The 24,624-nt window shown below is 48.7% G+C and overlaps 10 protein-coding genes across 10 annotated transcripts; 5 read left to right on the top strand and 5 right to left on the bottom strand.

Moving 5' to 3' along the window:
• Positions 1–4: 4 nt before the first annotated feature.
• On the bottom strand, positions 5–1,603 carry B0J16DRAFT_92042 (uncharacterized protein). Its single transcript, XM_046134688.1, has 3 exons — positions 1,128–1,603; positions 919–1,050; positions 5–863 (listed from the first exon to the last, which is right to left on the bottom strand). The coding sequence occupies exons 1-3, from the start codon at positions 1,242–1,244 to the stop codon at positions 72–74; spliced, it is 1,041 nt and encodes a 346-aa protein (XP_045984274.1). The 5' UTR covers positions 1,245–1,603; the 3' UTR covers positions 5–71.
• Positions 1,604–1,921: 318 nt separating this feature from the next.
• On the top strand, positions 1,922–5,764 carry B0J16DRAFT_92039 (NRDE-2, necessary for RNA interference-domain-containing protein). The gene is made up of 3 exons (XM_046134687.1): positions 1,922–4,384; positions 4,443–4,882; positions 4,930–5,764. Exons 1-3 carry the CDS (start codon positions 2,081–2,083, stop codon positions 5,480–5,482), a joined length of 3,297 nt encoding a protein of 1,098 aa, XP_045984273.1. The 5' UTR covers positions 1,922–2,080; the 3' UTR covers positions 5,483–5,764.
• Positions 5,765–6,215: 451 nt separating this feature from the next.
• B0J16DRAFT_370325 (PLC-like phosphodiesterase) lies at positions 6,216–8,446 on the top strand. Its single transcript, XM_046130358.1, has 2 exons — positions 6,216–7,710; positions 7,762–8,446. Exons 1-2 carry the CDS (start codon positions 6,321–6,323, stop codon positions 8,256–8,258), a joined length of 1,887 nt encoding a protein of 628 aa, XP_045984272.1. The 5' UTR covers positions 6,216–6,320; the 3' UTR covers positions 8,259–8,446.
• A 60-nt stretch (positions 8,447–8,506) lies between these two features.
• B0J16DRAFT_336966 (uncharacterized protein) lies at positions 8,507–9,735 on the bottom strand. Its single transcript, XM_046127298.1, has 4 exons — positions 9,588–9,735; positions 9,354–9,533; positions 9,074–9,304; positions 8,507–9,022 (listed from the first exon to the last, which is right to left on the bottom strand). Exons 1-4 carry the CDS (start codon positions 9,618–9,620, stop codon positions 8,597–8,599), a joined length of 870 nt encoding a protein of 289 aa, XP_045984271.1. The 5' UTR covers positions 9,621–9,735; the 3' UTR covers positions 8,507–8,596.
• A 2,033-nt stretch (positions 9,736–11,768) lies between these two features.
• On the bottom strand, positions 11,769–13,826 carry B0J16DRAFT_354661 (uncharacterized protein; the record flags this gene model as incomplete). Its single annotated transcript, XM_046129386.1, has 1 exon — positions 11,769–13,826. One exon carries the CDS (start codon positions 13,824–13,826, stop codon positions 11,769–11,771), a length of 2,058 nt encoding a protein of 685 aa, XP_045984270.1.
• A 236-nt stretch (positions 13,827–14,062) lies between these two features.
• Positions 14,063–14,824, top strand: B0J16DRAFT_91943 (uncharacterized protein). Its single transcript, XM_046134686.1, has 3 exons — positions 14,063–14,153; positions 14,209–14,516; positions 14,570–14,824. Exons 2-3 carry the CDS (start codon positions 14,209–14,211, stop codon positions 14,688–14,690), a joined length of 429 nt encoding a protein of 142 aa, XP_045984269.1. The 5' UTR covers positions 14,063–14,153; the 3' UTR covers positions 14,691–14,824.
• An 886-nt stretch (positions 14,825–15,710) lies between these two features.
• Positions 15,711–16,858, top strand: B0J16DRAFT_412823 (Isoprenylcysteine carboxyl methyltransferase family-domain-containing protein). The gene is made up of 2 exons (XM_046133346.1): positions 15,711–15,862; positions 15,963–16,858. The coding sequence occupies exon 2, from the start codon at positions 15,966–15,968 to the stop codon at positions 16,812–16,814; it is 849 nt and encodes a 282-aa protein (XP_045984268.1). The 5' UTR covers positions 15,711–15,862; positions 15,963–15,965; the 3' UTR covers positions 16,815–16,858.
• Position 16,859: 1 nt separating this feature from the next.
• On the bottom strand, positions 16,860–18,937 carry B0J16DRAFT_336959 (MBOAT, membrane-bound O-acyltransferase family-domain-containing protein). Its single transcript, XM_046127297.1, has 4 exons — positions 18,392–18,937; positions 18,297–18,337; positions 17,235–18,243; positions 16,860–17,187 (listed from the first exon to the last, which is right to left on the bottom strand). Exons 1-4 carry the CDS (start codon positions 18,654–18,656, stop codon positions 16,967–16,969), a joined length of 1,536 nt encoding a protein of 511 aa, XP_045984267.1. The 5' UTR covers positions 18,657–18,937; the 3' UTR covers positions 16,860–16,966.
• Positions 18,938–19,781: 844 nt separating this feature from the next.
• Positions 19,782–22,397, top strand: B0J16DRAFT_91918 (polyadenylation factor subunit 2). Its single transcript, XM_046134684.1, has 3 exons — positions 19,782–20,063; positions 20,376–20,491; positions 20,543–22,397. Exons 1-3 carry the CDS (start codon positions 19,985–19,987, stop codon positions 22,190–22,192), a joined length of 1,845 nt encoding a protein of 614 aa, XP_045984266.1. The 5' UTR covers positions 19,782–19,984; the 3' UTR covers positions 22,193–22,397.
• On the bottom strand, positions 22,341–23,843 carry B0J16DRAFT_336953 (uncharacterized protein). The gene has a single exon (XM_046127296.1). The coding sequence runs from the start codon at positions 23,643–23,645 to the stop codon at positions 22,602–22,604; it is 1,044 nt and encodes a 347-aa protein (XP_045984265.1). The 5' UTR covers positions 23,646–23,843; the 3' UTR covers positions 22,341–22,601.
• Positions 23,844–24,624: the final 781 nt, after the last annotated feature.

Genomic DNA, 24,624 nt, shown 5'->3' with positions numbered 1-24,624 from the left:
GATTATTTTTTATTATTACATTGGGTATCTCATACAATTACTTCCAACTAGCACAAGATGACTACACATTATCAAGCATCCCGAGTCTTCTTGTACAGGCTGGGGTGACCGTGCTTCTTGCCGTGGCTCCTGATCTGTGAATCCAAGATAGGGCGAGCAAAGATCCAGACAAATGTAGCAAGGAATGCACCAAGAATATCAACAAAACTGTTCTTGGGGCTACCGCCGAAGGATGCCCACTTCAGGAGATTGCCAAGGAAGTTGACAGTGATGTTATGCTGTCCAGCCTCAAGACCCCTGATGGACAAAGCAGCGACCTCCTCGGGTGTTTGCTTAGGGTCGTCCTTTTCAATGATCTTCGTGATCTCAGGTTTGATCTCGTTTTCGCGGACGTTGCCGGGCGAAAGAATGGTACCAGGCAAGAGTAGGTGGACTTTGACGTTTTGGGGGTAAAGAAGTACTTCTTGCTGAATGCACTCTGCCAGACCTCGCATGGCATACTTGGAGGGGGTGTACGGTGTGTATCCGGGAGGAGAGTAGGAAGCGCAAACGCTTCCAGTCATGATGAGATGCTTGGCCTCCTTCTCAACAGGCTTGGCGACGTCGAGCCACTCGCGCATGATAGCGTGTGCCATCTCAGCTGTGCCCCAGTAGTTGACGTCCATATGGTTTCGCATTGACTTCATCTCCATGTCGACAAACAATTCGGGGAAGGACAGCCCGGCGCATGTCCAGACGATATCAGGAGCGTTCCCATTGTTCCAGGCGATGACTTGGTCGAGGAGAGGCTTGGCATAGGATTCCTTGGAGACATCGGCGGCGATGTAATGGAAGCGTTGTGTTTCGGGGTTCTTAGCTGCGGCCTGGAGTAATCAAATTAGCATCAATGTACCGGAAGACGTGGTAAGAGCAGCGAACCTTGACGGTGTAGAGAGCAGCTTCGAGTTTGCTCTCGCTACGAGAGACAAGAACGACGTTTGCACCCTTGCCAGAGAGTTGAGTAGCTGCGCTGAGACCCAATCCTTCGGAAGCACCGGTAATAAGAACCGTCTGGAGGAATCGTCAGCTATACTGTTGTGTAGACATGCATCATGAGACGTCTCATGAGGAGCTTAAGAGAAGCATACCTTGCCCTCAACGGGGAACTTGTTGCTACTGAAGAAACCCATGATGACACGACTAAGAATGAGAGTCGCGATGGAAATAGCAGTGTAAGTAGCGATTGTTCTCGAGGAGAGGTCCATGGTGAGAAAAGGAGGACCAAATATGTATTGGTAGAGGGGCAGAGCTGGGAGTTTTAAAGATGCAGACCAGCAATTTACAGCGTCCCTTTCCCCCTCCACAAAATTAGAGCCAGGTCCCCGAAGCTTAGGTGGACCCACAGTGCGACAGCAATTTATATGGTCTGACACCCGCTAGCTTACAGAGGCGTCTTATTTCAACCCCATAATGTGTCGCTTCTCGCATTGCAAAAAGCGAGTAGATGAGAACGGAAAGATTGTGCGGTTAGGTGGCATATAAAATCAATGGATGGTGTGCTACTGCCCCTGGCTTACCGACTTCTCTGGGTCAAGTGCTGACGCTGAGGACCAAACTTGTAGCCTATTCGAGATCGACTTGTCTATGCGATTGGACTTCGGATTGCAGGGTGATGGATCCCAGGTCTCTCACACATCATCTTGGGGGCCTCTCGTGATGGCTGCTCCAATATCTTGTGAGTAAAAGAAATACGATCTTAATAGAAATAGGATGCGCTTGATTTGTCTTGATGTGGTCTTAGTGGCAGCCTTTTGGAGAAGTACATACTGATGGAATAGGACAGTGGGACTGGATAGATACACACTGTACACTCTTATATGTGGCTGTGGATTGAGGCTGGAGCTTCTTTCCCTTTTCTAGGTAGGTATCTGATCTCAACTTACACGATCTCTATGTCACGGTTTTCCAGTGATCCATCTTCAATTTATCACACAGTCGCATTTCATAATCGAAAGAAAGCTCCTCAAACTCGCCTGGGATCTCAATCATGATACCTTGTCGATGAGAAAAGCCCTCTTCACTCAGCATCATAATCAGCACAATGTCCAATAAGGATGAAGATACCAAGCTTACAGTACCCAAGTTTTCATCATTCAAGTCGAAACCCGAGAGTTCCGAATTGAAAGCACCCAAATTTTCCTCGTTTAAGCCCAAGGACAAGGATCACAGTGCAAAGGAATGCTCTAGCCACAAAGATTCACCTAAAGAACGAGACCGCGACTCACGAAGGAAAAGAAGCCATCACCACTCAGACTCCCATCGCGACCATCATCACTCCAAGAGACATCGCACAGAATCTCATCACCGGCACCGAGAAAGCTCGCGGCGCTCTAGTCATTCAGAAAAGTTAGAACATCGCCCGCTTACTAAACTTCCACGCGACAGCAATGATGGCGCATCGCGTCTGTATGTTATCGATACTAAAGGCGACCCACTAATCATTCGATATGGGAATCTTGATCGTTCTCAGGTACCCGCTTACTATCGTGATGGCTATGGTAGGGTTCTTGGTACACGAGGTCGCCTTGTGATTCATCGCGATGGACCCAGAGATCAGTTCAGCCTACGAATGCCTGGCGAGGGCTCGTATGCCTTCAAAGACAAGGACGGACTACGCTCAAAAACATGGCGCATAAGGTCAACCCCATTAAGAGTCAAATTGCAGGAGAGTTCTGCGCAGGACGAAGAAGAAAGTGACTTTCTGGCAGTCGGCTCATCGAAAAAGCGAAAACATGACCATGGGTCATCCGAATCTTCAGATGATGAGGAACAGCCGTCTTATCGCTCAATAGAGGGTAAAGCAAAGCCGCGCCAATACGACGATAGCGACTTGGAGTCTGAAAGCGATGCGCCTGCAGAGCATGTCGGCCTTGATCAGAATAACCCCCTGAAGTGGAAGTCGATTCAGCTTTCAAGACGGGTGAAAAATCAGCCAGATGACATAGATGCATGGCTTGAGCTGGCAAATCACCAGGATGCTCTGCTGAGAGCTGGAGAGGACGTTGACCGTAAGGCACTAGAAGCAGAGGTGCATAGTTTCGCTGAGATTAAACTCCATATGCTCGAATCGGCTTTGTCCAATGTTACCAAACCTGAAGATCGTATCAGGGTGCTGGTTCCACTGATGCGTGAGGGAGTCAAGGTATGGAACAGCAAAGCAGCAGCCAAAAAGTGGAATGACTTGCGTGAAGACGAAGACAAAAGTTTCACATTGTGGAAAACTCATCTTGATTTTGACATGTCCAACATTTCCGTCTTCCAGTTTGATACTGTCAAACAAATGCATCTTGATCGACTCCGCCACGTTATATCCCGATCGCAATCGAATGACGAGCATGAGAGTTTCAGAGAAGCTATTTATATCTTCCTCAGACTGACGAGGTTTATACATGACTCTGGGTACAAGGAACTTGCTGTCGCAGCATGGCAAGCTTTCATGGAGCTCAACTTCTTTCGACCTCCACAGCTGGAAGAACAGGATGCAGCCCTTGAGTCGCTTCGTGACTTTTGGGAGAGCGAGGTTCCTAGAATAGGAGAACCAGAAGCTCAAGGTTGGGCAAAGTTTGTGGAAGATGATGGGATGGGCGATGCCCCTGAGCCTCTGCCAGATAACAAGCAGCCTGAGTATCAGTCCAGGGATGACTACAAGCGTTGGGCGAGCTTAGAAAGCTTCCAAGCCGAGAAAGCAAGGGTACCGGCAAGGACTATGGATGAGGGGACAGAGGATGATCCTTTCAGAGTGGTCATGTTCTCCGACATAGAACCATTGCTTTTCATGTTACCCAGGCATGTTCTGCCAGCCGTGCAGGAGCAGTTGCTCGATGCTTTCTTGATCTTCTTTGGAGTTCCCCCTACCTTTTGGTCTGACAGATGGACGGAAGAGGCGTACCATGATCAATTCTTGGCTCGCCCTACCTCAAAGTTGGAGTTTAATCCTCCTCTACCGCCTTCAGGAGATGAGGATCCGACAGAAATACAGAGGAAACCTCCTGCTTTTGACCAGAAGCCTCTCTGTGTTTATGGATCCCCTGAACTTCTCTTCTCGAAGCAAGACTGGTTCTCTTATTTACCTTCGAAGACGAGGGAGAACGATATCGAGCTTGGATTCCTGGCCAGTGCAACAAAACACTTGGTTCACAATGCGAACTTACCAGGTTTGGCTACATATCATCTAGCTTTATGTGCAGTGCAAGATCGTTCCGTTATCAAAAAGACAGCAAAAGCTTTGCTGAAACGATACCCGACCAATCTTGGCCTATATAAAGCATACGCGCTTGCCGAGTACGCGAATGGCAATCGTGAAGTTGCTCAAAAGGTGGTGTCGTCTTCGACCGAGCTTGCATCGGTTAGTATATAGTCTCCTCCACACGTGAACTAATCAAATTACTAACTCCCCTTTATAGAACTCTGCAGAAGACGCTTTTGCTCTTTGGAGAACATGGGCTTGGATGGGACTTGAAGAAAACAACAAAGCCTCAGCTATTCGAAGACTTTGCTCTTCCGTGGATGAGGTCCTGCGCAAGTCTGCTGAGGATCTTGATATATCGCCAACGCATATTCTCAAAGCCCACCAGATCTTCACTTCTACCATGAACGATTTGATCTCTGGGGGCAATATTGACCATGCCGAAATCCTTTCCGAGTGTCTAGTTCTGCTATCTTATTTGACTGCTGAGGGGTCCACGGAACCAATGTCAACCTCTCAAGGAAGCATTTCGGCTGCTATAGACACAGTCAACAAAGTGTCTCACGAGCTCAAATCTCGAAACTACCATACGTCACGGGCTCATGAGAAGATCCTGCAGTTTGCGTCAATGTTACTGTATTGGCACGCAACCAGAGGGTAAGTCTTACATTCTGGAATTGTCAAGAATCTACTGACATCACTAGGCCTTTCCGTCGTGCATACCTCCTCGAGCAACTAAAGCACTTCCTGGTGTATTTCCCTAGGAACACTATGTTCTTGTCATTATTTGAATGGGCTGACTCTGGCCTTCGTATCATCGACGAAACAAGAACTCTTCTACATGAGACTGTTCTCACCCTAGAACAGGACTGTCTGAGCAGTCGTATATTCGCCATCCATCACGAAATGGAACGTGGAAACGTCAACACAACAAAAGCAGCTTTCGAGCATGCTGTATCAAGCGACGTCTGCAAGTTCAACACAACTTTGTGGATTAAGTTCATTCAATTTTGCAGCTCACAAAGAGAACTACGGCCAAAAGCCAAAGATATTCTCTTCAGAGCGCTGAGGCATTGCCCTTGGTCGAAGGATGTCATGATGGAGGCCTTCCTCACACTGAACCGGGATATGGATTCTTTGGAGCTGAAGGGGATCTTTGACACTATGACTTCAAAGGGTTTAAGAGTGCATGTTGATCTGGAAGAGTTTTTGGACAAGAGAAGAGTTGAGAGAAAGGCGGAGAAGAGTAGACGATGAACAGGTCGGGCGAGGTAGTGATTGTATAGGCGATAACTACTTGCTTTTGTTAATACTGTCCTCCCCCGAAATGGACCAGCCAACTGTATTTTTGTGTTTATATCTCATAAATGGCCCATTTCTTCAATAATATGGCCAGTCCATGGATGTGGACATGAACCGTGATATCAAATAAGGTTTACTTTGCAGAATGTTCCTTGTTCAGGTGTAACCTAAAAATAGCATGCTTTGCGTCTGTGTACGCACACTATTTTCAGTGACTTATCACTCTTGTCATTACAGATTCTCTGCAGTAAGCGAGCCTGAATATGTCTGCCAAGCCATCTGTATACCTGGTACAGTGCATGTTTATTTGGAACCGCGTCATACGGAGGCCCAGGCTGTGTTGTCAGTGGGGTTAAAGCTCAGGGGTTCTAGGGTCTTTTTAGCGGGTCAAGCGCTGAAGCTGTCGTGAGCTTCTATGTCTTGAGCTTGAGCTTGGACATGAGGGGAAACGATGTGATCAAGATGAGAGGGGAAGAGAACACTATTGTCGGTGGTATTTCAAGTAAATACTAAGGTCTTGTAGAGGTTGTATCAAGTATATCAGCAAAAATACCTGTTTGTTATTCCCTAAACTCCTGTTTCAGCGATTAGTAGGGGTTCTAGTAGAGGTCCAGAACATGCAGGGGCTGCACAAGTGCAAGAGCCAGCAACGACAGCGAATAACCTCACGAATTCAACATCCCGTCGCTTGATCGTCTTCTCGTTTCTCCGCTCTCTCCGCTATTTAACTTCTTCAAATACCAAAAGCCGAAAAAAAAAACATCGCAAAAACAGTATCACAGAGCAACCAAGCATGGCTGAGGAACTCAAGGCTGGCGGAGGTGCCAGTGAAGTAACCCGCTCCATCTCTAAGCTTCACCCAGTCGTCAGCAATCATCTTGTCAAACTCTTTGGGTCTTTGGCAGACCGACCGGATAACACTTGGAGCAAGGAGAGGATTGCATCGTTTATCAAAGAGACACAAAAAGACGAATCTTCACCCGCTGTCGAGGAGCTCCTCGCCCGAGACTCGCTTGATCTGAATGGCTTCCAGGCCTGGATGACGTCTTCTCATGCAGCTGCTACAATCCCACCCAAACCTCAGGATCTCTCATATCCTCTTGCCTCTTACTTCATCAGCTCCAGTCATAACACATACCTTACTGGAAACCAACTCTCGAGCGACAGTTCTACCAAGCCTTACACCGAAACTCTACTGCGCGGTGGACGATGCATTGAGATCGACGTCTGGGATGGAGATGAATCTGATCCAGAAGGCACAAGCAGCCCTTCCAGCAGCGATGAGGAAAGAGGCGTTAAGAAGCTCGTCAAGAAGAAGAAGAGAAGTACCTTTGGAAAGCTGAAGGATAAGTTGAAAAAGACAAGCATAAGCGATAAGAATGAGTCTACTTCCGCTTCCGACCCCGCCTCTCATCAGCAGGCCGCTCCTGAAGTAACAGAGGAACCCGAAGCTGCTATAATCGAACCCCGAGTCCTCCACGGTTATACTCTTACCAAGGAGATCTCTTTCCGCGCTGTCTGTGAGGCTATTCGAGCCAGTGCATTCGTTGTTAGCGAACTGCCCGTCATCGTCTCCTTGGAGGTCCACTGCAATGCGGATCAGCAGCTCGCCATGGTACGCATTATGAAGGAAGTCTGGGAGGGACTCCTTGTGCCTGAACCCGAGAGCGAACCAGATGCCCTTCCAAGCCCCGACCAACTGCGTCGTAAGCTCATCGTCAAGGTCAAGTATGCGCCGCCTGATGCAGATTCTTCACAAGCGGAAAGCGAGGAAGATGATCGAGCACCACCTCCAGGCTCTGAGTCCGGCGATGCTCCTAAGAAAAAGAAGGCCAAGGTTATACAGGAACTCAGCCGGATGGGTTTCCATTGTCGTGGTGTATCTTTCAAGACCTTGTCGCAGCCTGAGGCTGGTATGCCTACACACATCTTCTCGCTTTCGGAGAAAAAGGTCGTTGATGTGCACGAGGAGCAAGCAGATGAGCTTTTTAACCATAACCGACACTTCCTCATGAGAACTTATCCATGGGGCCTACGAATAGGATCCTCGAACTTGGACCCTTCAGTTTTCTGGAGAAAGGGTATCCAGATTGTTGCGCTTAACTGGCAGAGGTGGGATGAGGGCATGATGCTGAACGAGGGCCTGTTTGCGGGTACAGAAGGATATGTCCTTAAGCCACCAGGTATGAATCATCTTGTCTGCACTCATATTGCATATTGCTAACCTGATACAGGCTATCGACCCAACCGCAACGACGAAGAAGTTGTCAACACCATTCCCCGCAAAACCCTCCATCTCACCATTACTGTCCTCGCCGCTCAGAATATCCCTCTTCCTCCCGGCGACAAATCTTCCCGCGGTTTCGAGCCCTATGTCAAGGTAGAGCTCCACGTTGAAGGCCCCGACGAGTACCATGGCGGTCCCATTCCCAACGATGGTCACGAGCGCGAGGGTGAGTACAAAGCTCGCACACATACGCAACGTGGTGACACTGTTGATTTCGCTGGCGAGCCTCTCGAGTTCCCTCCTGTGCCACACGTTGTAGACGAGCTGTCATGGGTGCGCTTTACTGTACGTGATGATGAGATCGGAAGGGACGATATGGCGGCCTGGGCTTGTATGAGAGTTGACCGGCTCGGCCACGGATACCGCTTTGTGCATCTTATGGACTGTGAGGGGCGTATTACGAATGGAGCGATATTGATCAAGGTCGATAAGAAGTTGGTTTAGCTGAAGTGACTTGGGGGATATGATGAGAAATGATTGTCTATTTTATTTGGCATATGCATAGAACAGAATGTCAACAGGATGAGAGCATTCATGCCTGAGATGAGATTCGGCATAAGAATGAGATTTGAACTGTCACGAACATACCAGCAAGGCCCCCAATTCGCATCGCTTTGTGAAGTGATACCTCGTTATATGAAGATGAAGTTAGATCCTCAGAAACTCGCATGGGTCACTTTAGACGGCAAAGATGAAAACAAATGAAGATTCAATTCAAGAGCAAGGAATATCTCATCTCACTCAGTTACTAATACGCTAGGATCCCAATTCCCATATTACAATCAGTACTCATTGTCGTTGTCACGGTTCTTGTTGTGGCCCTTGACCTTCTCCTCGACCTTGTCCTTGATCTTGTCCATGAGACCACCCTTCTTCTTATCGTCGTCACGGTCGTAGTTGCTGGATCCGTAAGAATCTTTGTTGCCGGAGCCATACGAGTCGTTGTCGTTGCGACCAGAGCCGTAGGTGTCCGAGGTGGAGGAACCGTATGTGTTGCCAGTGGTGGTGCTGGAGCCGTAGGTGTCATTGTCCTTGCGGCTGGATCCGTAGCTGCCGCTGCCGGTGTTGCTGGAGCCGTAAGTGTTGTCGTCGTTGTCACGTCGGCTGGAGCCATAAGAGTTATCGTTGTCATTGTCACGGCGGCTAGAACCGTAAGAGTCAGTGTTGCTGGAGCCAAAGGTGTTGTCGTTGTCCTTGCGGCTGGAGCCCTGTAAAGCTGTTAGCTGTGAACGTTCTATCAGATAGGAAGGTTAGCTTACATAGCTGTCACTGCCACCACTGAGGCCAGAAGTGCCAGTTGAGCCATAAGTGTTGTCGTTACGGCTAGAGCCGTAAGTGTTGTCGTTGTCGTTGTCACGACGGCTGGAGCCGTAAGAGTCAGTGTTGCTGGAGCCAAAGGTGTTGTCATTGTCGTTGTCACGGCGGCTAGATCCGTAAGAATCGTTGTTGCTAGAGCCGTAGGAATCGTTGTCCTTCCTGTTAGAGGAGCCCTAGATGTTGTTAGTATGCTTGAACAGTGAGATAGTCTTATGAACTTACGTAGCTGTCATTGCCGCCGCTCAGACCAGAAGTGCCAGACGAGCCATAGGTGTTGTCATTGTCATTATCACGTCGGCTGGAGCCGAATGAGTTGTCATTATCATTGTCACGGCGGCTTGAACCATAAGAGTCATTGTTGCCGGAGCCGTAAGTGTTGTCGTTGTCGCGACGGCTGGAGCCCTGGTGGGATAGTTAGCCTCATGATAGGCTATGCATGGAGGGGAGTGAACATACGTAGCTGTCGTTGCCTCCGTAGCTGTCAGACATGTTGATTATTGTGAGTTGGTTTTGTGAGTTGGTGAAGAGATGGTGAGAGATGTGTGAATGAGAATGGTCTGGATGGAAGAGGGCATAGCTTCAGTTTAATATGTGAATGAAGCTCTCACTCTAGCTAGCTCAAGCTTCATCATGTGGATCAAGCTCCCTCCCTCCATCATAGAGAGGAATGACGTGCCGCAGTTCCATTGTGGCATAGACCTTGTCTTGGATAGCTGAAGCTGCACAGCTAGCTAAGGTAGCTTAGCTCAAAGAGGTCCACGCGGGAAAGTAACGTATCTGTACGTACTCCGTACCTTTACCCTGTCAAGCTGCGAGACCCTCACTTCTCTTGGGAGTCCTGAGACAGATACGACCATGTCCCACAGGAAACGCGCGTTGACAGAGTTACATTCTGTCGTTGTCCTGCCTATACCTGGATGTTCTAAGTTTAGACTTGGAATTCTGAAGTTGTTGATCAAATTCTTGGAGATTCATGTAACCATGGTTGTGGATATACTTGGATAAGCTCTCGGTGACAAGCTCTGCCAAGGTACCGAGTGCAAATACTATGTACATGATCAGGGACCCCTCCAATGCATGCTTTGTCCAACCCCTCTATCACTTATGTCTGGCATACATACTTTAGATCAAAAACCTGTTGTTCGTGCATTGTTTAGTGACCAAGTGTTACATTCCCACGAATCAGCCTCTTCTGTAAGCAATTGGATCGGCCTCGACGTCTCAATATGTCTTGTCTTGTCCTGTCTTGGTCTGGTGTCGTCATGTTGGCTGGTGGTGATGCGACAGAATACCGATATCTAGACGTAGCTCAGGGTCGAGGTACGTACTCATACCGTCGATCTGCCTGAAAGCTGCATTGGCGGCATTGACCTTGATCTAAAGTGACTTTGGACAACGCTAAAGCCGAACAAGCAATCGATGGAACCCCGCGACCCAGCTCGACAGGGTCCAAAATCAGGTCCCGAACCCGGACGAGCTGACCTAGAGCTCCACGGACTGTGGCTATGCCAGCTTCTAGTTAACATAACATAACAAGCTATCGATATGGAGTTATGGACCGTCAAGTTACGGTCAACCAAATCATTAACAGAAGAGTCCAGATCTCTCACAATCATGCCGAAGAATACCGGACATTAACTGTGCCCGTAAGCTTCACCAAGACAAGCTGAAGCAACAGGTTGGCACCCCGCACAAGGAAGAGACGGCATTGAAGAGAGGAGAGAGGGATCGAATTGTACGAGTGACATCTCCCTCCTTTGCCAAGCCGGGGTCTAAGTTAAGTCGAAATCGTGCTCGGAATCGGAATCGGGCCCAGCAACCTTGTCTCAACTCCCCGCTCGTTCAGGTTCCAGAACAGAACAGCTCTTGCCCATGTTTTGACTTCTCGATAGTGACGATGATGACCCCGCTTCACCTGAGGACCCTTACCTTGGCAATTCACCGTTGCAATTTTCTGGCTTCTGTAGCTTCTTCCCTGATATTGGGGAACCAATTCCCAGGTTTCAATGTATATTAAGGTCGTAGTAACTTATAATAGCCGGGTATAACTCCATATTCCAAAATTATCTCAGAGTAGAGTAGACGTGTCTGGGATGGTGGTAGATCACCGCTGTCTCTCAGACGATCACATCATGCATTTCCGAGCTAAACCAAATTTCTGGGCTGGCACTTCGTGGCCTGTCTGATAGTTTATGTCTGCACGTGTGGTATTTACCAACTGTGAGCAAACTACATCGTTCGGCGTGTCCGGCTTCTTAAATGTAGAGACACTCAATTTCCGGTCAATCTCGATCTCCTTGAAGCATGCATGGCCTATTGTGGCTAGAGACTCAAGCACAAGTGACACAAGTGCATAAGGCTCGCGGCCATTAACCTCGGTGTCCGTTTGTCCGCCGCGGGGTTTCCCACGATACCAGATGATCCAACCAAGAGATTTAAGACCGCTTGGGTTGTTTCACTACGTCGCCCATTCCAATCACGATTGCGGTCTCCAAATAACTGCCGTCCGAGTTACTCTGGGTCGTTAAAGCAACGTAGAACAAGCTCATTCTAAGCTCTGCTTGCTGTCATGGCAAGTTCAAAGAGCCTTCCCACAGTGCAAAGACTCAATGGCAACTATGCCGGTGTATGTCATCTTCACAGTCGGCTGGATCTTTCAGGTCCAGGCAATGCACCACTCATCATTGCAGGTTCCGCACTTGCACCAAGAATAAGTTCTCGGCCTCCTCGAGTTCCCCACCATGCTACTCCAGTGGCTGCTCGCTCCACGTCCAACTCTCCACTAACAAGAATCTCCAAGAATCGCTCCTTGACAGGCTCCCGTAATACAGGGTCCTCGATCTCATTCATGGCTTGAGCCGCAATTGTAAACCATTCTTCTACCAAGGGAAGCGGGAGATGTGGCAAGGAATCGACTAGAGCTAAGCAAAGAGAGCTTTGCTGAGAATAGCGTACTTCCTGTGTCTCCTCCATCGCGGCTTGCGATGCAATGTCTGCGGTTGGTGGAAGAAGACCCGTCGACGCCGTCGATATAGAAGCTCGAAGCATCTCCAACAATGTCTCTGAAAGGTATGGCTCCAACTCTGCAATGGGGAATGGGGGCGATACAATCTGCATGACAGTCTTGAAAGCCACTCGGAATTGACGAGACGAAATGTGCTGCGGGAAAGAATTGAAGAGTAGGGCGATATAGAAAGGTGTAAGTTCGATGGTGAGAGGGCTGTGCTGTGGACAAGAGATAGTTGAGAGAATAGCGCTGTGAGCGGACTCAAAGATCTCAACCATATTTTGTGTTGTTGGCCCTTCATGAGAAATGTATGCAATCGCTGGTTTAATTATGAGTGTATCGCAAGCATCGGTTGATAATGTGAGTGGTAAATGTTCAGAAAGGTTGAGGTAGAACAAGTCCAGCGATCTTTGCAGGTATGTACTAGATGTCGATGCATCCTCTGCAGGTCGAAACTCTTGAAGGAAAAGGTGACAAGCAGCCGCACTTCTAGAGATAGAGTCGATTGATGTCAAATAAGTGAAATTATAAACTTGAAACGCGTTGTTACCGTTTCTTGAAGAAATGAAGAAGATGTTGCGCAATACGCGGAGGGACTTTGCCGCAATAATAGGAGCGGCGATATCGTTGAGCATTCGTGGGTCAAGCAGACTTCGCGACACAATTGCTTGTAGGATAGCGACTGTTCCAAACATGAGCTTTCTGAGCAGATTCCAGAGAACCGGCCAGGTGCTTGTCAATGTTTCCTGTGTGAGAACGTTACCCTCCAGGGCTGGGTCGATATCGCTCAAGCGGTTCGATCGCCAGATGTCCAGTACATTGTTGGTAAATGCGACAAGAGCATCCTGTGCAGCGATCACCGCCTGAGTATCGGTTGCTTGCTGAACAGCGTAGCCAGCAAGTCTAGCCAACGGGCCCATATTCGCCAATGTAGGTCGCCTGTCCAATTCTTGGATAAAGTGGAACGACGGTGTACTTGGTGACCAAGCAAGAAGATGATTTGGTGATTCGACGGTTTCGGCGCTGATCGGAGCCAGGAACTGACCATGGACGAGACCCTCCTCGGCAGTGACCGTCCATACGATCAAGGGCAACAGCGCGTTACAGTTGATGAGGCTCCTGTGGTATTCGGAAAGCATGGGGAAAGCAAAGTTCAAGGCCATAACGATCGATGCGCCTGCAACTGGCCCATCCTCTTCGCGTCTCTCGAGCGCCAGGTTCGCCGCCATCACAACTGCCTCTTCAAGAGTATTCCTCAGTCCACGCGACAAAGACTGGCGATTGCTGGACTCCATGCCCATGAGAACGCCAGTCAAAACCAAAAGGTGTTGCCATCGCTTCGATCGATCGTCCGCCCCCTTCACAACAGAGCGTGTCCATTCTTCGCATGACAGTCCACTGCCCTCATGTGGTTCGTTCCGATCGCGGCTGGCGACTTCATAGTTGTGAATGCGCGCGGCGGCCGTATTGTATATGCTTATTACTCGAACAGAAGTTCGAATACCGCCCGGTTGAAACCATACCGCTGGCGCTGTCAATAGTTGCGATGTGAGAAGACCGAGGTTCAGAGGGTTGGTGAGCTCTGTGAGGAGATGTGTCGTCGAGCCGATTATCTGCTCCGTCTTGGCAGCATCGTGGACGTCTTGGTAGAGTTGCAAGACTGTTCTGAGTAGTCTATCGGTAGACATATCGAATCGACGCACTCGGGTTATTCGATGAATCGAATTTGTCGTCGATATGATGAGGAATGGATGAATTTGAGTTGGAGTTTAAGTTCCGAGGTCGCGGTTGCGCCTGAGGTTCCCGTCGGTTTCACGGGCTTTTGCCGAGGCCCTGGCGCATGACGTTCCGGGGGACTTTTCCAGCTCCAACAGCTCCATCAGAACACCCCTGCTCTGTCTACCCCCTGTCGACGCCAATTCAACAGCCCCATAATCGCAACCATCCTGCGATATCGAAATAGCTTCAACAGCAGCATAGCTATTCCATTTGATATGATGACATAACATGACACGGTATGTTCAGCCAAGCTCTATTCACCAATATCCATTCTAACCACTTTGAATGTAGATGGCGCTCCCTAACACACCTCCCGAGAGCTATCAGACGCCGCGCTTCCCGTCTCTGAACGTCCAAACATTATACGACCAGACCTCGAGCAAACAATACACCCTCTATTATGTCATCGACGTTTGGTGGTTCACCCTGCTATGGACTCTCATCTTATATGAGATCTTCCATCTGGGAGCGGTCCTGGTTGCCTTGTTCACTCACGGCTTGAAGAAGTCATCATGGCGATACCTATGGGCCCTACCTGTCATATATCTTGTTGTGGCCGGGCTTCAAGCAGTCATGGCTGGAAGTATTGTTGGATTAGTGTTGGTTTTCCTTCCCTTAAGGTTCCGTTCGTGCTAACCTAATGATCCATCAGGCTGGGTGCTGTCTACTCTGCGGGATACTACGAGATGAATACTTGGATCCCTTGTACTTGGGGTTTTATCAACGTACTGACCCTCATTATTTCTTCTTTCTCGATCCAGGGTGGGCTTTAGTAATTCTTTGTTTGAAAACCCTTCCAATACTGCCACTGGATCTCTCACGTCACAATAGCCTATCAGACGAGTAACAGAGGAATTGTCCTCTAAGGCTTAGGCTACTAGAATAAAGTAGTCTAAGAGCTCCTCTGGGCTAGCATAAAGTGACCAAATTATTTCATCTCTTATGCTTTCGGGGACAAGTTCTTCTCATCTCCCAAGGCCTATGTCACCGGCCGATGGTTCAGGGAACATGATATTCCAGCTCAGGACACAAAGACCGCTATCAAATATCGGAACGGCGATACACAACAAGGAAATCGATGGACACTAGAACATGGTATAGAAAGGCATGGAACCGGCGTATGGCGTTGCTTATAATACCCTGAATTGCAAACAAAGAACTTGACTTTCTCAGTTGAATACCATGATCGGTGATATCCATAGTCTTCTTGCTATCATCCGTGGATTCAGAATCCATCTCAGGCTTTAGTTGAAGTCGACCATAAAAACCTTCAACTTTGGAGGGAAACATGGTTGTTTGAAAATTCATGAATCTTATTATTGAACTATTTAACCTCAAGAGAATCATATTTTCAATGACCATGTGATTTTCAGTTTTGGTATCGTCTTCAGGGGATCAGCTGTCACATTGTTCCAGACAAAAGAACTGGCGGTTGTAGGTACCTATTTTGCTAAGGTACCTAGAATGCAACAAAGCGAGTCCCGCAACAACGAAAACTACCGCCGATGAGAAGACGAAATCGGCCACAAAACGATAAATCATACCGAAGAGCATACATAATGATTTTGAAGAGTATAATAAATAAGATCAGAACCTTTTCTGATTTTTTTTAGATATATTTGTGGCTGCCTAGGAGCTTGTGACAAGAATCGATTCCTTGACTAAAACTGAGCTAGAAGTACTTGGAGATGAGGAGTACCTCCAAATCGTCGCCTGCTCACCCTAGAGCCATAGCTCATGTGGATACCTCCAAACTCAAGCTAGTACCAACAATCTTGATATTGTTCTCTGCCTCACAATCCAAAACTGCAGACGCCGCTCCGAGGGACGAGGGCCAACACGCCTCTTTACTATTCGACTACTTTTTCTTTATTATAATATTTCTCAACTGCAAACTACTTCTTCCTTATTATATATATACCTTGTGCTCCTCTTTCCACAAACTGTACGTTCTCCCCTTATCTCACACATACAGAACTTGAATCAACCCCCTAGAAACCCTCATGAGATCGTATAGATTATTCTCTGACTTTTCATCTAAAAAGACCATGGTAGAAACTTCTCGACCCGCTGGCGCTCGGCCTTTGGACTTTAGCCCCTCAACTGCTCATTATCAAGCTGCGCCTTCTCATCATGACTCCTTTCCTGGCAACTCACACTCTATCAATGAACTCATGATCCTGAAGCCTTACTTCGCAGGCCAGGAAAAGTCACTCTCCGGCATTGCCATGCGAGCCTTTTGTCTGGGTATTGCTTTGGCTTCGAGTGGTATCGCCATGGTGACCATTCTAGTCATGACGTCGAGTCCTGCTTGGAGGGTACCCTTCTTCCTCTTTGCTCTTTCAGCTTTCCACTTCCTTGAGTTTTGGACTACGGCTGAGAAGAACACTCTTGTTGCCAGCATTGGTAGCTTCCTTTTGACTGCGAACTGGCCAGGATATGCTATCGCTCACTCAGCTGCGTTCACTGAATGCGCCATTGTCAATGTTTTCTTCCCTGAACGCAACTGGGCACCCTTTGGGACTGGCCATCTGCTTCTGGCCGCCGGTCTTGCCATGGTCATTGTCGGACAGGTTGTTCGCTCAGTGGCCATGCTCGAGGCTGGAGCCAGTTTCAACCATCATGTGCAAACGAGGAAGAAGGACTCGCATGAGCTTGTTACCACAGGCATTTACTCTGTGTTCCGTCATCCAAGTTATTTTGGGTTCTTCTACTGGGGTTTGGGAACGCAGTTGGTCCTTGGAAACGTTCTGTGCTTCTTTGCCTATGGGTTTGTGCTTTGGAAGTTTTTCAGTGCCAGAATCAGGCATGAGGAGGCCAAGCTGGTTGAGTTCTTCAAGGATGATTATGTGGAGTATCGCAAGAGGGTTGGAACAAAGATGCCCTTTATCGGGTAGATGCATCAAGACATAATCACGTTTCAGTGTAGCCAGGAATATGGATGGTTGATCGATACGAATCCACCGAATAAACATTTAGCTAATAAACTATACAAGCTAGCTGAACAACGTCGAGGCACACTAAGCCTCTGGTCACTGCTATATACGTTTCATTGAGGCGCTACTATCATCTGCTTGCTGACACTGCCATACTTTGCTTGCCAAGCGTAAAAGTACATTAAGGCGGCAAAGGGCTGTCCAAAGATAGTAAACGACACCCAGAAGATAGTATTTCCAACAATTTTACCCGTGTGGCCAAGCTTCATGTTCTCGAGAGGCTTGGTAAGATGTATGAGTGGAAGTTGGAGAAACATTCCCAAGAATGCAACGCCTGCAGAGGTCAGCATACGCGATTAAGAAGACTGGGTTTGCGCTTACCAATGATGTTGTGCGTAGGAACACCGACGAGGATCTCGTGGAGAATGGCTGATACTAGGAAAACGACAAAGCTGGCCACTGAAGGACTCCAACCACGACCAATCATGGGCATGTACAAGTGACGTTTGAAGTATGTGTAGACAGGCTTGTTCCACGTGCGCCAGTAAGCTCCCAAACTCTCACTGTTCCACCAGTCGTCATAGAACGATCGATCACCGAATCTCAGGATCTCGGCTAGACCGTTCAAGAAAGATTGGAATAGCGCAAAGAAGCCAGCGAGCCAGATGGCCAGAGAGATGGTCGACAGCTTAAGCAACCGCTCAAGAATGGACATGAGGTCGAGAGAAGCAATCTTGTCGAGAGAGTTTCGAAGGACAGGTGCAGCGTACTGGGCACTTGCAACCCACATGAACACACTGAGACCAAAGATCTCTCCAACACGCTTGGCCACAAAGACCCATCTGATTTTGTCCGTACGAGGATACACGGGCTGGTAGACAAGCGTAGGCGCCCACCAGAAATAGACAAGGTTGGTAAAGGTGATGTTCTGCGGGTACGGACATTGTGTGTACAGCTCGGGCACAAGTTCGCGCTCTCCTTCCACAGGATGCAGGTAAGCATGCCTCAAATCGCGGTTGGTGAAGGCGTATGAAGCAGTTTTGAGCCAGACAACAATGGCGTGCATCTCGGTCAAGGTACCAATGAGAGGATGGTGGATCTTGAAGTAGACGACCCAGGTCGTGAGGAGCAGAGCAAGTGTGATGTTGAAGAGATGAGCCCATGCAACAATGACCCAGGTCTTGTGAAACTTCTTGCGTTCCTGCTCTGAAGGACCACCGGGAGAGCTATCGTTGACACGCTTCAGAGAACCTCGTGCCTGCTGAGCAGCTGCCAACTCAATCAAGTAGGCGGCGAGAAGATGGCATGGGATGAGGAAGTAAAGGAGAAGACCCAAGAAAACATCTTGACGACTGTAATCATGACACCTCACGCAGATCAGGACACCGTACTATGAGAATGAGTTAGTGGTTGTTCTGAGGGTATTGATGAATAAATAGGTACCTTTTGGATGTTTTCAATCATCAATCGCAAGTTTCCAACCACTGCCAAGCGTTAACCAACCAAGCCATAACATCATGATGAGGGGCTTAACGTACCAAGCACAATTACCATGAGATTGCGAAACCCAATAAAGCTGGGAGCAGCATCTGAATCGTGACTCAAGCATGAAGGTCTCGTCTTTTTGTGAACCGCAGCGACGTGTCTGTACTTCTGTCCAGGCTTCTTTGGAGGACCTGTGGTAGCTGTTCCGTTGGTGCGATTCTGCGGTTCATGGGTGACGTCGTGGCCGGTCCGCCTGGAAACAGAGGCAGAGGCAGAGCCATTCGACGTCTCAGTACTTGTCGCTGTAGCCGAATTCATATTGTACAAGCCTTGCCGAGACGGCAGACTAATCGCAAGAGAATAAACTATAAATGAGCAGAAAGTAAAGAAGGAATTGAGTTGAGTTGAGTTGAATTAAGTAGGTAGCCGACGGAGATAGGACAAAGTAGAACAAACAGTCAAAGTCCAAGCCAAGGGTGGCGGCTGCAAGGATGATAAGATACCGAGGGCGCCACTGTCGCAGCTGCAGCGAACCTATGGACCAGAGAGAGCCTCAAGATAGAGCACGACCAACAATGTCGATTGAGATTATCAGAGGACAGGAATGTTGTGAGATAGAGGATCAACTCAAAAAAGGAGGCGAGGAAATCTAGACTTCCAGGTTATTAATTATATTTACTTGACTTCCTTGTCCCGCAATGACCTCCTCTCCTCTCCTCGTCCATCTCGCCAAGTCGTTCGTTCCCATCCATTGGATGCAGCCAGCCACGCAAGAAAAAAACGTTTACTTCTGTCGCAGTCTCGTCTCAATGGCGGGGCTTTCCATCTCATCAGGGCATTTCTTACCAGACAATAAGGGACTTTTAAATTCATCAACGCTAAAAAGGGGGTCCCGGGAACTTCACCCCCCTGACTTCCGCTGCATCTTGGGCCCCTCGAGCCACTGGCTTGTGGCGCTACAGGGGCATTAATACGCTGCTGGGCCCCCCAGATGGCTTGTGATTTTACGTATCTCTGCGCATAGCATGGTATGGTGACAGCAAGTGAGAAAAGCATGTGAAAGTGCGGTTGTATTGCATACTACAGTAACAGTACCTTCCAACAATATCCATACCATACATGCATGTAAATCCCTAGCTCGGGTAGAACCGTGGAGTTGCAGTCTCTGCACCCCAACAACTCGGTTTACGGTGCTTTGTTTTTGCTGCATGAACTTCCATGAGAGGCATTTTGATCTCATCAGATCTAACCGTTGAGAATCTAAGTTTAGACCGGCGGAATCCGCTGACTCATCCTTCTCCAATTCCAAGAGAGTCACATGACTTACTCCAAGCTCAGACGCCCCGGCTAATCGTCGCTTGCATAACCTAGCTTGATAGCTTAGACTTCAGAGAGAGCTCTCACGCGCCTGAGAGACCAGCATCGTCTTTATTCTCTATCAAATTCGATTTCATCAAACTTTCACCATTGATACCCTCGGAGACTTTGTTGTTTCAAGCCTACGATTACTGCTCCATCATCTATTAAAAAGAAAATCTCATTAAATTCACTTGGTGTCATCCTAATCTTCCAAGACCCACTTGCAACGACGCGCTTCTCATTATCCCTACAGCGCATGCTTGAATCGTCAAAGAGAAACTATCACGATGGCCTATGAGCCTCGTGGTGATCATGGTGGCGGTGGTCAAGGCCAAGATGGAGCCTTTGTCAAAGTTAGGGGTCGGCGTAAGTATATCCATATTTATTGACATGCATTTTCTTTGAAGGTCCTCCCTATTGTGTTCTTTTCATCATGCTGTTTAGTGACAGCGACTGAACAAAATATCGAAGAATTCAATCATACTTCAAAAGTATCAGGGGGTGTACGGATGCATCAGGTGCGGCTGTGGTGAGATTGGATGGACTCTTATAGAGACTTACACTATCCTATCGTAGAGGGAGGAATCTCTCGAGGCCATCAGAAAGCCTCCTGATATCTGTTTCATTGTGGTTATAATATACACTCGGATTATTCATAGACTGACCATCAACCTATAGGACCTGTGACTGACTATGGCGCTACCATCACACATTGGCAACATGATCGTGCCCCTAGCTACAAGGGAGGATATACTGGCGAAGCTGAAAGGCCTAGCGTCAGTTACATCGTTGATGTAAGCAATACTCTTACACCTGACAGATATTTGTGATTAACATGAAGACAGATGCTCCCCCCTGCAGCCAGAGTGACCAAAGCTGCCGACAGCATCCCAATCAAACACCTTCACTCATCTCTTAACAAGATCAAGCACCCTATCAACGTTGTGCGATGGACACCAGAGGGTCGCAGATTATTAACAGCTTCAACGAGTGGCGAGTTTACTCTATGGAACGGTACAGGCTTCAATTTCGAAACTATTATGCAGGCTCACGATTCTGCTATCCGAGCCCTCGAGTACTCCCATAGTGACGACTGGCTGATTTCAGCCGATCATGATGGAGTTGTCAAGTACTGGCAACCCAATTTCAACAACGTTCAGAGTATCAACGCACATACAGATCCCATTCGAGACCTTGCCTTCAGCCCTAGTGACTCGAAATTTGTCACCGCTAGTGACGACCAAACCCTCAAAATCTTCGACTTCGCCTTGGGACAGATGGAATCGAAGCTCGAGGGACATGGTTGGGATGCAAAGAGTGTGGATTGGCATCCTTCCAAGGGATTGCTTGTGTCAGGTTCAAAGGATCATCTGGTTAAGCTATGGGATCCTCGAACAAGTCGCTGTCTAACAACCCTGCACGGTCATAAGAGCACGATCACCAAAGTCCTTTTCGAAAAGGTCCGTGGCGCCTGTCTGGCAACATCTGCCAGAGATCAAACTGCTCGCGTATTCGATCTTCGCATGATGCGAGATATCTGCCTTGTCAAGGGCCACGAAAAGGACATTACTACTCTTGCCTGGCATCCCGTTCACCCCAACCTTCTCAGCACTGGTGGTATGGATGGCTCGCTGTACCACTACCTCCTCGATTCTCCCAATCCACCACCAGGCCAGCCCTTCACAGTGGCACCTTACGATAGCCCCGATCCGACTACAGTATCTGCGCAGTCAGTGTGGCCGATGCACAAGGTACAGCATGCACACGATTTTGCTATTTGGTCACTGGACTGGCACCCCCTTGGTCATATTCTAGCGTCAGGCTCAAACGATCGCATTACACGCTTCTGGAGTCGGGCTCGACCAGGCGATACAGACGTGTTCCAAGATCGCTACCATATTGGTGAAGCGGCTGCTGAAGCCCAAGGAACATGGGATCGTCGTGGTAATCGCCGACAGCGACAGGAAGAGGAGCAGCAGGAGATGGAGGATGAGATGGACGCTTTGGTTGATCAAGACGCCCCGAAAGCCGGCGTTCCTGGCCTCCCTGGCATTCCTGGCCTTCCTCTTGGTGGAGGTTTGCCTGGCCTGGGATCTGCTGTTCCACCTCCCCCTATCCCCGGTGTTGGTGCTGGTTCGGGTGCTCCTCCACCTCCTCTACCATTCCCATTGCCTGGTCTTAATGGGGGCATACCGCCGCCACCTCTGCCTGGCCTGGACCCTAACAACCCTCCGGATCCTGCTCAACTGCTCGAACTTATGAAGAAAGCCGGCGTGCCTCTTCCACCACCGGGAGCGCTACCTCCTGGTCTTCTACCACCCCCCGGCAGTATACCTCCGCCGCCCGGCGGTTTCGGTATGCCGGTCCCACCGCCTCCTATGTCTGCTCTTGACGCCGAGAAGGCAGAGAACATCCGGCGCAGAGCTCCTTTACCCAGTCAGGAGGATAGCTTACGCCATGAGCAACGACAGGGCAAATATACGAGGGCGAGATAGGAGCGCGAACTCCGCATTCATTGTCGAAAAACAAAAAAACGGCTCGTCCCGGTCGTTTTTAGTGGTGTGAAAGTGATTGAGGGTGGCTATAATTAAGCTGCCACCCTGTGTATACTTGGCGCGGTGTCAGGCATGGTTTTGGTAGTAGTCTAATATTATATAAACCAAGGTATTCTTGAATACTACCCATGATTCATTAACTCATCCGGGCTTGTCGATATGCGCAAACTATGCTATGCATGACTGGTTCTATATGCTACGACATCATTGACGCCTCTGTATGCAGTCGTACCCGTGAGTTATTCACCGGGAATCGATCATTAAACATCCCGTACCCATTCGTCCCTATGTGTAATGCTCCTCGTTTCTTTTCCTATTGTACATCATGCTTGATCCAAACTTCAATTGTTTACTTCTTAGGGAAAGCCTTTTGTTTTTCCGCGTACTCCTTGATCACCAGAGCACATGTGTGGTCAGCACACAGACGACGTCTTCGCTGAGGAGGAAGTTTGTCGGCGAACTCGAGTCCACTGGCACGCTCGACAGCCTCGAGAGGAACCTCAAAGTCGGTAATAGGCTTGGAGTTGGGGATAGGAGCGTTAGGAAGGACGAAAGCGCCCAGGGCAACATTTCCACCAGCACGGCCATCCTCGGCGAAAATCACCTTATAGAAGTGTGTGGGCACAGCGACAGAAGGAGGGTTTCCGATCATCTCATACTTGACATACCACTTGCCATCGGCTTCCTTCTTGGGTAGGTAAAGAGGGCCTGTGACGATGCGAACGGAGGGGTATCTGACAGTCAAGCGACGGCAGAAATCCTCAAAGTGCGCCCAGTAGTCACGGTTAAAGCCATCGCCAACCTGAGGGCACATGTTTGAAAGATAAAAGGTATCGTCCATAGCCTTCTGGGACCATTTGCAGTCAGCAGCAGGAACCTGATGACCACGGTCAAAGCCACTGCGATAATAGTCCTTCAGGCCAGCGCGGAATTTTGCGGGCACAGATTCATCTTCGACGAAGTGGCTGTGCTTTCGGTCGCCCTCGCGGATAGCAAGAGATTCACGGGTGATATGTTCGACGACCCAGTGGGGGTTTCGCAGACGGCGGTCGTAGGCGGAGACAAGGCCAGAGCGGTTGGCGACATCGGCGACAGGGCCAGGGAAGCCATATTCGAAGAGACCGGCGGGGTTAACAATAGCGTTGATGTCGACCGGAAAGTTGGGAGGAGGGGCAGAGGCGGGAGGGCCAAAGACCTGAGCGGGAGGAATGGAGGGCGAGGCGGTAGGAGCTGGAAGGGCGGCAAATGAGTTTGATGTCGATGGAGGAGGTGTAGCTAGAGTGTTGGTCTCCTCGACGCGCTTACCACCTCGGAGGGCAAAGAGAGTAGCGGTGATCGCGGCACCACCACCTGCGCCCAGGCAGGCCATAGTAGCGAGTGTAGTCTTGGACATGGTTGTTCCTTGAAGCGAACGGTGAAAAAGAACGAGAAATAGAGTTTGGTCTTAATGAGCGAAGTTTGTACTAAATATGAGGATATCAACAGCTAGTAGCAAGATCACGCGTGATCTATGCCCAATGGTGTTGAGTTGCAGAGCCCCGTGATGTCTGAAGTCGGTCACAAGTGAGATCGGAGTTGGAGATGGACGGACCCGTAGAATTTTTGGGTTACAGCTCGGGACGGAACGTGGGGGACCGGTGTTGTGCCGTAGGTTATCGTTATCAGTGGATTTAGGGGTCTTGCTTGCCCGGTAGAGTTTGACGTCATTGGTCAGTATTCGATCTTAGAGACAACCCAAGCATTCAGTCTCAGTCGATCATCGATTCGGGGCTCTATTTAGCCTCATTGTAACTACAGTACTACAATGAAATTAATGCTATCCTAAAGCTTGAGTATGACCCTGAGACATATGCACATTCGCCTTATTGGAAATGGGAATGTGCGTAGCCTTTGTGCAACGAGTACATGCCGGCTTCCAGTTTCATCCATTTTAATGCAGTTACGTCTTGGAATTGCTTAAGATAGGTGATTCAAGTAGCTGAAGTTTCAGTGTCAAGGTTCATCTACTGACCGTTAACTTGGATACGTGATGGTGATGACTGGCCACAATCAATTTTATCGGTATTCATGCCTGGCTTTTAAGATGGTGGGGGATGACAAACCCAATAAATTGATTCGTCGCATTAGATCGCATTCAATTCGAAGTAAATCGAACTCTGTGATATCATGATGAGAACGCAGCGACTTCTAGATCATCTGCAAGTGATGTTACACAACGGCTATGCATAAAGAACCAGTCATAAGGTAAGTCAGACAGTTTAGAATTAGTTAATGCACAAAAGCTACTGTGAAAATCTGACACAGTAAAGTATGGGATTGTATGTGAATAGCTGCCCAAACCCCCACGATTCAGAAACGGACATCTGCTGTGA

Source organism: Fusarium flagelliforme (assembly GCF_020744385.1).
Source record: "Fusarium flagelliforme strain FIESC 12 MPI-CAGE-AA-0113 chromosome Unknown B0J16scaffold_3, whole genome shotgun sequence".
Taxonomy (NCBI): Eukaryota; Fungi; Ascomycota; class Sordariomycetes; order Hypocreales; family Nectriaceae; genus Fusarium; species Fusarium flagelliforme.
Note: the sequence above shows the minus strand (reverse complement) of the source record. Positions and strands in the feature narration are given on the sequence as shown.